Raw genomic sequence first — 16,255 nt, 5'->3', positions numbered from 1 at the left:
GAAGAAGGAACAACCACAAAAGAGCAATTAGATATTTCCCAGACTTTAAGTTCAAGGGCTACTGAGGTTTGCCCACACTGCTATGGCTACTTTGATTTGTATTGTTCTGAGAGTTTATTTCTCACAGTATGGTCAAGTATTATTATGGTTTCTGAGAGCAGGTGTCTAAGACTTAAGTAGCAAAAAAGTAAAGATTTGCATTGTTTAAAGTATGCAACTATGTATAAATAAAGTATGCAAACTTTATAAACCAATAAAAAAGGCAACAGAAAAATGTATGGAGGATATAAACAAGCAATTTAAAAATTTATAATTAAGCAATAGATGTATTAAAAGATGCTCTAGAGAGTGAAATAAGTCAATCAGAGAAAAACAAATACTATATAATTTTATTCATATGTAGAACTTTAGAAACAAAACAGATGAACATAGAGAGAAAAGACAGAGGGAAAGTGTAAAGCTAACTCTTAACTATAGATAACAAACAGGGTTGCGGGAGGGGAGGTGGGGCAGGGACAGAGATGGGTTAAATGGGTGATAGGTATGAGGGAGGACACCTGTTACGATGAGCAATGGGTGTTGTATGTAAGTGATGAATCACTAAATCCTATATATGAAACAAATATTACACTGTAATATACTAACTGGAATTTAAATTACAAGTTGGAAGAAAAAAATGCTCACTTTCAATAATTTGGAGAATATAAACAAAAATAATATGATTTTTGTCTCTCACAGGCCAGATTGGCAAATAAATAAGTAAAGGTTTGAACAATGTGAAGTGTTGGCTAGAGTGTGGGAAATCAGGATGTAGTATTCTGCTGCAGAGAATGTAAATTAGTACTCTCAAGGACAATTTGTTGATATCTATTAAAATTTGAATGGCCGTATGCTGTGATGTAGCAAATACATTTTCAAGATCTAGCAGAGGGAAGTGTTCATGCAGATCCACAGGAGGACTTGTACCATAGTAGGTCGTATTCCCTACAACACTGTGATGGCAGAAAAGTGGAAACTGACTAATACTCAACCTTAGGAAATAGGTGGATAACTTACAGTATAGTCATCTTGTGAAACACTAGGCAGCTATTAAAAAGAGTACAATCAAGTTATAATACCAAAAATATCTCTATAGCTATTGTCAAATGAAAAGAGAAGAAAACAAAGCAATACTATTTACATACAAAAACTAGATTCTTTGGGGAAGACATTTAAGGGTGAAAATGTTTAGAAAGAATATAAACCAAACTTATAATGGTGAAATGTCTAGAGAAGACTCACGTTAGAGGTAAAAAATCAAGAGGACCTTTTCCTATTATAATACTTTTTTGTTTAAATTTTTGTTACTTACATAATTAACAAAAGTTTTAAAATTACTTAAATTTGAGTAACATTATCAAGTGTTCACTTCTTTAAACAGTTAAGATGCATAAACTAAGGTATTTATTCTATTAGCTTTTGAGAACTTCCTACAAAGTGTCATACCAAGAAATAGTGGAGGGTGCTACCATAGACAATTTTTTAAATATTTTATTTAAATTCAATTTGCCAACATATATAAGACAATTAAATGTGCTTCCATTTATTTTTTATTTTTTTTTAATTTTTTTTTAATTTTTATTTATTTATGATAGTCACAGAGAGAGAGAGAGAGGCAGAGACATAGGCAGAGAGAGAAGCAGGCTCCATGCACCGGGAGCCTGATGTGGGATTCGATCCTGGGTCTCCAGGATCGCGCCCTGGGCCAAAGGCAGGCGCCAAACCGCTGCGCCACCCAGGGATCCCTGTGCTTCCATTTAATCGTGTAGTATGACTCACAGCTTTTAATAGAGCAGTGCATCTAATTATTTATCATGGCTAAGTCACTGAAAATTTTTAAAAACTGCTTTGAGTCTTCCTGAAAGATCAGTAAGTTTTAAAGGCATGAATATTAGGATATCATAGACTTTAATAACCATGATATTTCAAATATTACATAAAGCTGCAGCCAAAAGCAGCAGCCAATTATGTAAAGTAAGCATTTTATAATAGTTAATAAGTGACTCTACGTAGTAGAGAAAGACATCCTTGACAACTATAGATGAGCTGCTTTTGCCTTAAACATCGTTCAGTATTTATGATTATAAAAGCATTCATATTGGTTACAGTATCTCTTTTTTAGAAAAGTTGGCATGATCATTGCCTTTAGTAAGTGATAACTATTCATTATATTGTGAGTACTCTTTCAGGTATTATAATGATACTGGTTTAAAAGTCTTTTTTTTTATTTTTTTTATTTTTCATTTATTTATGATAGTCACACACAGAGAGAGAGAGAGGCAGAGACATAGGCAGAGGGAGAAGCAGGCTCCATGCACCGGGAGCCTGACGTGGGATTCGATCCCGGATCTCCAGGATCGCGCCCTGGGCCAAAGGCAGGCGCCAAACCGCTGCGCCACCCAGGGATCCCTATAATGATATTGGTTTAAAAATAATATTGCTTCGCCTCAAGCTCCTATAAACTCTTAAGTTTCACTTTACTAAATGATGATAGAAATTTTGGCTACAAAAACAAAAAAAAGAAGAAAAATAAGAAGGAGGAGGGAGACTCAAACAAATAATGACACTATCAGGTTTCTATTAATATTCAACAATTAAGTTTGAAATGAAGGAACTTTTCATCTCAAAGTAATAATTATCTAATTTTCATTTGTAAAGTGCTTTAATAATTCAGTTTTTCTGAATGGAAGTACTAATCACATTGTTGTATTTCTTTTAGATTCATACAGAAAAAAACAACTTTGATTCATATGTTTAACCTCAAATGTCAATGATTTTTCATTATTAATAAGAGAGGAAACCGGAAAATAAAAACGGACTCACAGAATAAAATTTATTTTTTCTAGGCCTTTATTTTTAGAAGATCCTAATATTGAACTTCTAGACAAGGGACAAGTTTTACATTTAAAGAATGCACGAAGAAGTGACAAGGGACGCTACCAGTGTGCTGTGTCCAATGCAGCTGGCAAACAAACCAAGGACATAAGATTGACTGTCTATAGTAAGTTATTTTCTTATGCTTTTTGTTATTACCAGTTCTCACCATAAATTGAAAAGAAGGGAGGATGTCTGGGTGGCTCAGTTGGTTAACCTTATCTGATTCTTGATTTTGGCTCCAATCATGATCTCAGGGTTGTGAGATTGATCCCCTCATTGAGCTCCATGCTGGGCATGGAGCCTGCTTGATTCCCTCTTTCCCTCTCCCTCCCCCACTCCCCCACTCCCCCACTTTTTATTGTGTGTGTGCTCGCTCTAAGAAAAAAAGAAGAAAATTTTAAAGAAGGGTTTAATGTTAACTGTTCATTTATTCAATGCTGGGTAATTTGGAATGCTACTTACTTTAGAAGAGAGAACCCATCTGCTGTGTTTTAGACTAGAACACTGCATCTAGTTTTAATGCATTTTGTCATGAAGTAGGATTTCTTTAAGAGTTCTAGTGATTTTCAGTTGATGTCACTCAAGAGGGCAGGTATTTCCTAAGTGATTAGTATATAATAAAATGTCTCTTCCCTTAAAAGAGTTAAAAAAAAAAAAAACACCTCTAAAAAGGGTTGAGATGCATGAATTGAAGCCAATGGTAGGCAATTCTTTTTTCATAACATCTTGGCCCTTATTCTGACCCTTGGTGATATTTTAAATGCTTTATGTTTATGTCACTATTCTTTCCCAGCTAAGTCCCCACCACAGTATGTAGTCTTCATTGCACTAAGTCTCAACATCCCCTGAGGAAAGTGAATACTAAAGTCATTTTTTTTTTTTACACTTAGAGTCATAGGAAGGCACACGAACATTATGTTGTGGGCACAAAGAATTACCTGATAGAAAGGAACAGAACTCAATAGACCAGTCATGCTTCTTGTGGTTCTACTTACCACACTAATTTCTGTCTCTTCATAGCATATGACACTCACGAAATGTCTAGATACTTCAGGAATATCATCTCTTTAGAGGATCTTCCCAGGCCAAGCTGTTACCCAGTCACTATTACATTATTCAAGTTTATTTTCTTCATAATACATATCACTGTCTGATAGGTTATTGCCTAATTATGGGCTTGTTTACTCACTTGCTGTTTGTCTCCAAGGAAGCTAAACTTCATAAGAACAGGACCTTGTTTTGCTTGTTCCCTACTTTGATACACAGTAGCTCTCAAGAAATGTTTGCTAAATGAATGAATGGGCTAGTGATATACTGTCCAATATGGTAACCACTAGCCACAGGAGGCCTTTGAGCATTGGAAATGCGGCTAGTCCAAATTGATACAAGCTGTAAGTATGAAATATAGTCCAGATTCGGAAGCCTTAATACGAAAATATAATGTAAGATATCTAATTAGTAATTTTACATTGATTACATCTGAAATATTTTGCATATACTATGCTAAATAAAATATATTATGGGAACTAATCTCTTCTGTTTATTTTCAAATTTTTTAACAGGGCTACTAGCAAAAATTTTGTTATATACATATTTAGCATTATATTTCTATTGGACAGCACTGGTCTAGTCATTAATAAGAACTTGTGCTTCTAAGACAGGCAGATAGGTTGAGATCCAGCTTCTGATACTTACTAGCTTTGTGACTTTGGCCACACTTCCCAAATACCCTCTGATCTTCAGGTTCCTCATCTGTAAATTGGAGACAATAATAGCATCTACTTAATAGTGTTATTGTAAGGATCAAAATCTAGATACCTTACTGGTTTACTTGGCTTATAAGAGTAAGAGTTTAATAAATGTTATTTGTTTTTCATTATTTACCTGGTGGTTGTATTGTCTTAAAAGCTTGATTTCTATTAACCTCACTGGATTTGAAATTTCCCTTTTTTAATGTGAGTACCTATATTAAGTTGGAATAGCTCTCTTGAATCAAAGAGATTTTATTTAATGCATGCTTTTAAATCATTTCTGCCTATAAATAGAAGCCTTGGAAGAATTCAGTCATGAAAAGACTTGCCCTCCAAAAAGAGTAACATTACTGAAAGATTGGCCATGAATCCAAGTTAAACAAAAGTGTTATTGCTACTATTGGCTGCCTACCAGAAGCAGACATTTAAATAATAGGTGCAAATGTTCCCCTAAGCTTTTGAGTAGTCTTCTCCACATTGTTGTATTGTTGCCAAGATCTATGGTGAATATATTTTGGTGATTCAGTAAGACACCTATTTCCATAGGGCTTGAGTTCTTTTATTTCAGATCCTCTTGTTCACTCTGTATGATGTCCTCAGGCACCCAGAAGAGAGGGATCTATAATGATTAAGTTTCCTAGGATTGTCCAAGGTGAAAGGCATTATAACACTGCGAAGTTTTGAGTATTATTATTATTATTATTATTCAGGAAACAATGCATTTACTTCCTAGCAAGCTTGTCTACACTTCCAAGTGGGCAATATTAAGCTTACTTTATTTCACTTATGGAAATGCTTTTATTCCTAAGAATGAATGAAACAGATGCCATATTTGGGCTAGCTGTGAGGAATATTTATGTAGTTTTCAGATGCGAGTGTGTTTCACACCACAGTTGATTCATTGGTTTTCCTTATTTACATACTAACATGAGGACAAAGCAGGTGATGGACTTGAAAAGCAGAAATGCACATTGTGCCTGAATAAGAAAAGACATGAGGACAAAACAAGAGTGAAAAAATAAGAGATGGAGGGGGGCAAAGAGCAAGGAAAAAGATATGAATAAAGGAAGAAAATAAAAAACCTTTGAATATCCTATGGGGAGATTGTGTAAACTGACACCTATTAGTTCTGAGGCAAAGATTTTTAACCTGAGGTCCATGTTTGATTTTAAAAAGTCTGGGAGCCTCCCCAAAGAATACAAAGGTCTTTGAGGGTAGATGTGCAGTGCATTTTAATGTGCAGTGTGTTCATTACCTTTATCTCTAATAGCCTTCCTCAAACAGAAAGTAAGGTTTCAGAGAAATATAGATGAATTAAATTGAAATAGGAAGTGACATTTATTTATTTGGCAAATTTAAGCAGTAGATGGTATGTTGTTCTGATGTCAATTTGAAATGTTCTTTGAGTAATTTTTCTCAATTTCATAAATGCTTATTTTTAAAATAGATCCTTTTCGGTACAAATGATATACCTTTGTATAACAATCATGGAGAAATAGGGGCTTATTTGAACTATATTCTTGCTTTCATTAATGTATCCTCTAACTAATTGGTGGTTGACTTAGGCAATTTCAGCCAGCAGTTTGATATTCATTTGCAGATTAACATGCGACATAAGTAGTCTCAAAACAAAATTAAAATTTTAAATCTGAATAAGGGATCCCTGGGTGGCGCAGTGGTTTAGCGCCTGCCTTTGGCCCAGGGCGCGATCCTGGAGACCCGGGATCGAATCCCACGTCAGGCTCCCGGTGCATGGAGCCTGCTTCTCCCTCTGCCTGTGTCTCTGCCTCTCTCTCTCTCTCTCTCTGTGACTATCATAAATAAATAAAAATTAAAAAAAAAAAATTAAAATACTTTAAAAAAAAAAAAAAATTAAATCTGAATAAATTGCTCTTCTTTAAGATTTCAAAATGGTGGCCTGAATTTGTATTAATTGGTTATCTTGGACTTGGTACACTTTTTTTTTTTATTTAAGATTTTATTTATTTATTCGAGAAACAGAGAGAGAGGCAGAGACACAGGCAGAGGGAGAAGCAGACTCCACACAGGAAGCCCGACACAGGACTCGATCCTAGGTCTCCAGGATCACATCCCGGGCTGAAGGTGGTGCTAAACCTCCAAGCCACCCAGGCTGCCCCACTTTTTTTTTTTTTTTTTTATAAAAGGCAGAGATAGTAAATATTTTAGATCTTGCAGACCATGACACAAAATCAAAGATATTATGTACTTCTTATATATCAAAGTAGAAATGAATTTCTACTAATTGTCTGTTTTTTAAAGATTTATTTACTTATTTATTCATGAGAGACAGAGAGAGAGAGAGGCAGAGACACAGGCAGAGGGAGAAGCAGGCTCCACGCAGGGAGCCCAACGGGACTCGATCCCGGGACTCCAGGATCACGTCCTTGGCTGAAGGCAGATGCTCAACTGCTGAGCCACCCAAGCATCTCTCTACTAATTGTCTATTGATGAAGTTCTACTGATTTTAAAAATTATAAAATTTTTTGTAATACAAGCCTACTAATGAGAAGAACGGAATTCTTGTAGGGGGATAAAGTTTTAATTGATTGATAGTGAAAGTTAGTGATCCCTCTCACCAAAATTGATTGCAAATGTCCATCTGTTAATGCTGATCTATAATGAGATCTTATGTAGTTCATCCTGGAAAATGTCTTTCCATGCACGTAGATACTGTCAAATACCAGAATCAGTTCATGAACATATTATTTTAACTGACCATATTCATTGCTTGGAAGGCATTTATAGAATTTTCTTATAGTGTCTTGATAATTCACTCTTAGCATGCCAAACTGCAGATGAAACAATTCCAATTGAAATTTGGATGGAAGGTCCTCATTCTCAGAGATAACCGAACTTCAAATGTAGAAATTTCCTTTGTATATGTGTCAAAGTCTGACAAACATTGCTGAAACTGAAATTTGAGTTCGGAAAATATATCCACAGAAAATCCACTGGGAATGGAGATCTCAATTTTGTTTGACAGCATTAGAAATTTATAAAACAGCCTGACATTAATTGTGATTCAAACAGAATGACTACCATGGTGTAAGTTTTTCATTTAAGAGCTGTTTTGGTCTGGTAATTTTAGGTTGAACTCATGAAGAAACATTATCAAGTTTATAGCAAAGTAACTTCCAAATTCAACCAATGGTATGCTGTAATAGTGTTTGAGAACAATTCATTCAGAAAAACTCATCTCAACCCTGAACTAAAAAAATTAAACTAATAATTTTACCACCATTAAAGCATTAAATGCTCTATGGTAGGAAAAGTCTTTATATTCAGTTTCTATTTGTAGCAAAGATTCACAGAACTAATGATGTTTAAGTCCATAAGAGCAAATAAAAAATACCATGGACACTTCTCGTTCAATAACATATGAATATTACAGAGTGCTTGCTAATAAATAATGCAAGGAATATAGACTTTTAAAACCTTACATTTTAATAAGCTTTTTAAATTTGTCTAAGCCTTTTCTTCCCCACACATAGTTTTACCACCATCCCTTGTACTATCTTAGCAGATTCTACTTCAGGTTGTAGTGAATTCATGTTTTCTTTAACTTTTTTTGAAAATATTTTTTGACTGTAGTTGTTCCATGCAGACTATTCTTAGAGACTAATTCTTCAGTTTCTTCAAACTTGGCATTGACTCCTCAAACAAAAAGCAGTATCGGTAACATCTGTTAATTTGTTAGGGGCCAAGAATACTATTCAGAGAAGTTGCCTTAAAAAAAAGGTAACTATCAGTATTTCTCCCAGTATTCTTTACTCTTCAAGCAATTATTTTCATGGAACGGCTCATAATCTAAAACAAAAATTTAAAATTTCTCTGGACACATTTCTATGACTACTGACTGTAATCATCCCTGATTTTAATTAAATTACTGTTTGCAAATGGATTTTCTTGCTTGGAAAACATAGGAACCACTCAAACTTATTTTTATTATAGTCTCATTTGGACTTTTTATTTTTGTGGAGAAATTCTGAGTCCATTTTACATTTTCTAATTTTTCCAACTATTGTTTTGAATTGGAAGTAATGTGACGAGTGCTTAGTCTAGTAGTGTTGGGGTATATTGTAAACTTTCAGAACAGTTATAGAATTATTACAAAATAAACAATGCTTTGCCATTTAATGTATAACAAAATAATCCACATATTTAAAAATGTGACTTTTTAAAGTATTTTTTCTTTTCTTATTTTGACACAAAAAGTATACATTGATAATAAAAATAAAATAAAATATCATGATATGGTGATATGCATGGCAACTTGAAATGCTGTGAGTTATAATTGTGTCACTTAAATTTATGATGAGTTGAGCATCAGTGAGAAGCAAGGAGAACACATATTTGCTATTTTTTGCAACTACCTAACTCAGTTATTAGAGAGAGAAAGTAACCATAGATAATATGTAAACAAATGAGTGTGACTATCTCAATAAAACAATATAGACCCTGAAGTTTGAATTTCATATTAATTTTTACATGTCACAAAATATTAGTATTATTTTTTTCCAACCGTTTAAACATGTAAAAACTGTTCTTGCCTCAACATCTCCATAACTGGCCAATGAACCACAGTTGGCTTCCCTGAGTTATATATTAAACCACTTTATAAGAAAATTATTCCACCACCAAGTTTACTTCACAGTATAGTAGATCTTTCCTTAAATTATGTGTGCCAAAAAAAATGTGTATGTGAATGTTTGTCACTGTAAGCTAGTTCTAAGAATAATTATCAGAAAATATTAAGGTACTTTATTCAGCACCCAGCTCTTATCTTCTAATATTCTTTTCCACTGAAAGGAGCCAGGGCTTTTTGGAGAAATGGTTAATTCTAGGGCTGGGGCAGGGAATATACAAGATGAGCCTGCAGCATGTAGAAGAGCCAGAAAGTAAGAAAGCATTAAAATAATAAAATGACATGGATATGTCAAAGGAACATAGGAACCAAATGAAATAGTTTCCAATGGTCAAAACTGGAACAATTTGAACAACAAATTAAATAATGTAATATTAGATTATAACCCAAAGTATAAAAATAAGTTTCCCTGAGTTCATACTGATATGAATAAATTGTTGAATAAGTGAATACTTTGGGGAGGAGAAACAAAATTACATAGAATAATTCCAAATAAATTATGTAGGTATTCTCTCAAGAAGTAAAATGTGACTCCTCACCCCATATGTCTGGGCTGATAAGAGTGATTCCTTTCTCAAAAAGGGGGAAAGGAGAGCAACTTTACAGTGGAGAAACTAGCAAAAGCTACTGCAACCAGATTATTGAGCTTAATATCATCAGTGATAAGTCATGCTGACAATTTGTACCTTTGATATGATCTGATGAGATGGTTATTTCACCTCTGTGATTGTCCTCCTAAAACAAATAACCCTAGCCCAGCCATAAGAAAAACATTCTATAATAGATTCTCTCCTAAAACAAAAGTTTAAGAAAATAATGTTAAGGCACTCCTAATTCAAGTACATGCCATTTGACTTCTTTTAACTTGTAGCAATTGTAGCACAATCCTGGAATGACCACAGTCAAAAGATGTAGCAGGGATTGAACCACTTGAGTTGTTTTTCCAACAGCAGAGTGTTCATGTGGTGTGAGAGGCTAGGAATGTGGTTGCTGAATTATGGAAGATACACATGTAGCCAATTAGATGAGTAAAGTTGAGTGAATGAACTCTTGGCAGCTAAAACAAACAAACAAAAACTCAAAACCCAAGACCAACAACAAGGAAACAAAAACCTGTAAGAAGCAAAAGTTAAAGATTCCACAGCTATTTCCAGTAGCTGGTTCTGAAGGCACTTAGACAGTATTTTGCAGGGAGAGGGCATATCATCTACCACATCTGACATTTTTGTTCCCTTGGCCTGATTTCAAATGTATTCTATCAACTTTAAGTGGGGTTTTATTTTGTTTTGCTTTGTTTGTTAAACATAACTCTCTTAGTTACTGTAATATGATCTATTGGACTTAAATGAACCCCTGAAACTAAAACTGTGACTTTGTTTTTACTGAAATCTGACACCCAAGGGGAAGGTGATAAAGACTGAAAAGACAGGCAACTTATTATCAGTAGATAAATCATAGACTTCCTAATGGTCTTTAATTCATTAAGTGTCTACAGAATTTAAGAGTTTGATGCAGATACTAAAGCTTAGAAGACTTGTTTCTGTTCTGAAATCCTTTATAGTTCCACCTAGTATTAAAGGAGGGAATGTCACCACAGAGATATCGGCATTGATCAACAGCATAATTAAACTGGAATGTGAAACACGAGGACTGCCAATGCCTGCTGTTACTTGGTATAAGGATGGCCAACCAGTCATATCCAGCTCACAAGCACTTTATGTTGATAAAGGACAATTTCTTCATATCCCTCGAGCACAGGTCTCTGATTCAGCAACATATTCATGTCGTGTAACCAATGTTGCTGGAACTGCTGAAAAGTCATTCCAAGTGGATGTCTATGGTAAGGCAAAAATATGTGCTTTAATCATATACCTTTCTATGTTTTTAAATATGCCAACATCTAATTCATTTACTGACATAGCCCTGGAGGTTTGATCATTTTCAAAATGCATGGATATGAAGTGGAAGAGTTGTGCCATGATTTAGAAAAAATATAGAAAAAATATTTTTAAAGCTACAGTTAGCAACAAGTGGTCCATTTATTTGCCCAACCATTTCCCCATGGCACATGAGACGTCTAGACCATTTGGTTTTGATGGAGAAGGTAAAGTAGCTGTTAGGACTAAATAAGTATTTACCATTTGTAAACCAGACACAGTACAAAGCATCCCACAATATTTAGGATAGTTGCATGTCAGCTAGCCCAAGAAATTCTTCCCTTAATGCTTAGAAGGAGTCAGACATATAAGTAGTTTCTATGGTCAAACTACATGAAAAAAAATCCCTTTTATTTCATTAGGATTTCAAAGATGCCTGAACTATTACTTTTTTCTACCTAGTTCCTCCAATGATTGAAGGTGACTTGGGCGCACCTCTGAATAAGCAAGTTGTTATTGCTCATTCGCTGACACTAGAGTGTAAAGCTACTGGCAACCCTCCTCCAGTTCTGACCTGGTTGAAAGATGGCATACCTGTGAAAGCCAGTGACAACATCCGTACAGAAGGTGGTGGGAAGAAATTAGAAATCATGAGTGCCCTAGAAGCTGATCGGGGACAGTATGTATGTGTGGCTACCAGTGTGGCAGGAGAAAAGGAAATCAAATACGAAGTTGATGTCTTAGGTAAATAAAGATGCCACAATCTGGATTCCAGGTTCATAGCAAAACCTGACCATTTTATTAAATGCTTTTTTGGTTGTAGAACAATAAACCAATCTTAGAGAAGATTCAGTTGTCTGTTCAACTCTGGACTGCACATTACTAACTGGTGGATTTATTACTAGAATCCCAAGATCTAAGAGCTTACATAAATCTTCCACTGATTCTGATAGATAGACTTTGTATTTCTAAGTACATTGATGCATTTTATATCTATGACAAGTCTGATTGCAGTGAGTGATTACATGGTCCTCTGTCATGAGAACAATGATGGACAACAGGAAACTTAGTCTCTGGGCCTTGGGAAGTAATCTTGCAATGTCTTTAGTCTCTATTTCACTATAAATTGAAGACTTTTTGAGCAGAGGTCCAATTTTTGAGGTTCCCTTCTATTTTTTATTATGAAAATAAGCAACATAAAATATGAGCCAACTTTATATTCAGATGGCCTCAGCAGCACCAAAGTGCTAGATTGACAAAAATCCACAGCATGTCAAATACATTCTTTGATTCTAGCAAGTATGTATGATAAAATATATTTTACATTTCAAATCCCCTTCATAAATCAAATTCTTATGATACTTGTCAGCCTTCTAAACTGCAATTTAGTATTACTTAAAATGGTGGTGTATTTTTCCTGGTGTACATTTCTTGGTATGTTACATCTCTGTTGTTTTCTAGTGCCACCAGCTATAGAAGGAGGAGATGAAACATCTTACTTCATTGTGATGGTTAATAACTTACTGGAGCTAGATTGTCAAGTGACAGGCTCTCCCACACCAACTATCATGTAAGGGTTTTGGTATGTCTTCTAAATACCTCCTGTTTCTTTGAGTGTTTTGGAACTATCTTGAAAAAGGTTCTATGTCATTAAAACGTGGCCATATAAAATAATTTTGTTTATGTTCCTCTTTTAAAAGACATACTCGATATACAAGGCAACTTTTGCTTAATAATCACACAGCCCCTGAACCTGTTCAATTAAAGGAATTCCACTTATGCCTAGAAATTACGTTTTCAGTTCATAGAGCTAGATTTGTTAAACAGTACCTGTCAGATCTTCTTGAGGCACTGAAATGTTTAATGAATGACTAAATAAAAAGGAGTGTACTGAACACATTAGGGAAATGGAGAAAGTTACCATGCATATAAGTTCACCAATTCTTTTTTTTTCATTCCTTTATTCACAAAGCATTTCATGAATACTTACCTTTCATTTCCAAGGTAGAGGATATGCAAAGGAACAGTCAACTAAGAGAATAAAACATGTTCACATATGATTATGAAGTAAAATGGGAAGTGATAACTCCTGATAAATGAAAAAATATAAGGCTATATGATTTGAAGATTTTATTTTACAGATGCTTTAGGACTATGTTCACTTTGCTGGTTAATATTACTTAAACATTTGAAGTGAATACTATTTAGGGGCTTTCACTTCTGTTTCCTCAGCATTAATACAAGAATGAGGAAAACACATAGCTGCTGGGGTTCCAACAATATGCCAACTTTTGTGTTGGGCCAGTTTTACTTTTTTCTTTTCTTAATTATAGTTCATTTTACAGTGTGGACCAACAGGGAATTAGGCAAATATACAATTAAGAATTTACATATCTATGTATGTATAGAAACATTTAATATATAGATAAATCTAGTTCTTCCAAGATATACACACACACGTATCTTCTAGGAATTAAGTTATTTAAAATACATCTCCAGATTTCTTTTTACCTTGTTTCTGTAGGTGGCTAAAGGATGGCCAGCTAATTGATGAAAGGGATGGATTCAAGGTTTTGCTAAATGGACGCAAATTGGTTATTGCCCAGGCTCAAGTTTCAGATACAGGCCTTTATCGTTGTGTGGCGACAAACATTGCTGGTGACCGCAAGAAGGAATTTGAAGTTACTGTTCATGGTATGCTGCAGAAGGGACAAGAGTATTACATTTAAAATTAACTTATGCATTGGGTCATTATTTAATTCAAATTAGCTCATGAATCTGGATAAACCTTGAGTTGTGGAAAGCAATATAAAGGCTGTGAATTTGAGTTTTAAAATCGCACATTAATCTTAAGGCACTTTACTAACACAGAGCCTTAACAAAGAAGCCTGTGTGAAGTAATATAAACAATTCAAATATTAGAAAGTGTATTCTACATAGAATGCCAGGGTCTGAGGAGTGAGACCAAATAAGATAGAATAGGCAGGGAGCAAATTCCAAGGAAAGGGGTCGTGTAGGCTCTCTAGGATTCAGCCAAAACAGGAGGGAGTGTGAATAAAGTCATTTCCAGACATGGAGGCTAAGGATGTTATGCAGGATCCAGGGCCCATTGGGACATTCAAAGAACTAGCCCAGAAGAATCAGAACCATTAGTGTAATGATAGAGACAACACTCTGCCAGGGTATTATGTGTCTCACTTGCCTGCAGACCTTGGGAATGGAGGGACTGCAGTGAGAAGCTGGGAGCCATTTAGAAGCCCCAGCAGAGGTTTCTATGAACATCAACATTTTCCCCTCTGTCCATGCAGAATTTTTTCCTGCTTTTTTAGTCCTGTGATGAAATATAGCTAACCCTCTCTCTCAGTCTCAATTCCAATTCCTAAGGGAGGGAATCTGGCAGGCCCAGTTTAGATCAAGTTACCACTCTGTATTCATTCAGCCCTGCTGGAGTCAGAGTCATACAGTATAAATATAGGTAGAGGAAACCCACTCTGATTTAATGAAGTAGTTCTAGAGAAAAGGAGGATCATAACAGATTAAAGAAAAAACACACACACCAAAAGGTATAAGCCAAGCATACATGTTGCTATAAATACATCTTGTTGTTCTTTTTTTTTTAAAGATTTTATTTATTTTTTCATGAGAGACAGAGAGAGAGAGGCAGAGACACAGGCAGAGGGAGAAGCAGGCTCCATGCAGGGAGCCCGATTGGGACTCGATCCCGGGACTCCAGATCATGCCCTGGGCCAAAGGCAGGCGCTAAACCACTGAGCCACCCAGAAATCCCCACATCTTGTTCTTCAAAGAATTTGAGATCCATACTTAGGAAATAAGTCATCTAAAATTGTTGAAAACTAAATTAAATGCATGGGATAAAGTTATTTCATTATTTCTTAAAATAGGAATTTTCCCTTTGCTAAATGTTAAAGTTTCAGGTTCTTACATCCAGATTTTTAAGTATTTGATCTCACTGATTATGATTTGTGTTCCCTCCCACTCTCACTCTGTCCTACCATCCCTTCCTGCTTTCCTTCCTTCATTTCTTAACTCTAGTTCCTCCAACAATCAAATCCTCAGGCCCTTCTGAGAGAGCCATAGTGAAATATAAGCCTATCACCTTGCAGTGCATTGCCAATGGTATTCCAAATCCATCTATTACATGGTTAAAAGATGGCCAACCTGTGAACACTGCCCAGGGAAACCTTAAAGTAAGTATAAATATTACCATGCCCCAAATGTGTAATCTATAAAGATCTTCCCAGAGCTATCAATTCTTCTTTCCTAATTGTAGATTTTCCTGTTGGACACATTTTACAGAAAGTTATTAAAACAGTTTGTGTTTCCCTTACAGTTTTTTTAGAATTTAATTTAATATTTTGATTTGAAGAATAGAATTAATTAAATACTAATAATATTAACAATGATAATGATTTTAACGTATTGGTTGGTATTTTTATTACTTTGATTAATGCCTATTTTAACTATTGAAAGCCTCAGAAAACTGACCTTAATGAAATGGAGATAAGTAATCTACCTGATAAAGAGTTCAAATAATGGTCATAAAAATGCTAACTGAATTCAGGAGAAAAAGGGGTGAACACAGAAATGCAACAAAAGATAGAAAATATAAGAAAGTACCAAACAGAAGTCACAGAGCTGAAGAATACAATAAATAAACTGAAAGAATACACTAGGGGGTTTAACAGCTGATTAGATGAATCAGAAGGTTAGACCAGTGACCTGGAAGACAGAGCAGTGGAACTCATCCAAAGAGAGCAGCAAAAAGAAAAAAGAATTCTGGAAAAAAAAAAAAAAGCTTCAGGAACCTATGGGGCAGCATCAAGTAGAATAACATTCACATTATATGGATTTCAGAAGGGGAAGAGAAACAGAAAGGGGCAGAAAACACATTTCAAGAAATAATGGCTGAAAACCTCCCTAAACTGGGGAAGGAAACACACCAGGTCCAAGAAACAGAGAGGATTCAAAATAAGATGAACCCAAAGAGATCACAGGAAGAGACGTTATCATTAAAATGTAAAAAG

General features: G+C 35.0%; 1 protein-coding gene across 4 annotated transcripts in view; it reads left to right on the top strand.

Annotated features, from left to right (window-relative positions):
• The window catches only part of HMCN1 (hemicentin 1), a 464,969-nt gene that overhangs the window by 270,340 nt on the left and 178,374 nt on the right, over positions 1-16,255 (top strand). For all 4 annotated transcript variants that reach the window (XM_077901922.1, XM_077901921.1, XM_077901924.1 and 1 more), the window contains 6 exons: positions 2,886-3,040; positions 10,895-11,173; positions 11,673-11,954; positions 12,672-12,780; positions 13,735-13,904; positions 15,264-15,418. In XM_077901922.1, coding sequence (XP_077758048.1) covers positions 2,886-3,040; positions 10,895-11,173; positions 11,673-11,954; positions 12,672-12,780; positions 13,735-13,904; positions 15,264-15,418 — 1,150 coding nt within the window. The remainder of the gene's footprint in view (positions 1-2,885; positions 3,041-10,894; positions 11,174-11,672; positions 11,955-12,671; positions 12,781-13,734; positions 13,905-15,263; positions 15,419-16,255) is intronic.

The sequence above is a fragment of the Canis aureus genome, chromosome 6 (genome assembly GCF_053574225.1).
Source record: "Canis aureus isolate CA01 chromosome 6, VMU_Caureus_v.1.0, whole genome shotgun sequence".
Taxonomy (NCBI): domain Eukaryota; kingdom Metazoa; phylum Chordata; class Mammalia; order Carnivora; family Canidae; genus Canis; species Canis aureus.
This window is presented reverse-complemented; position numbering and strand designations above follow the sequence as displayed.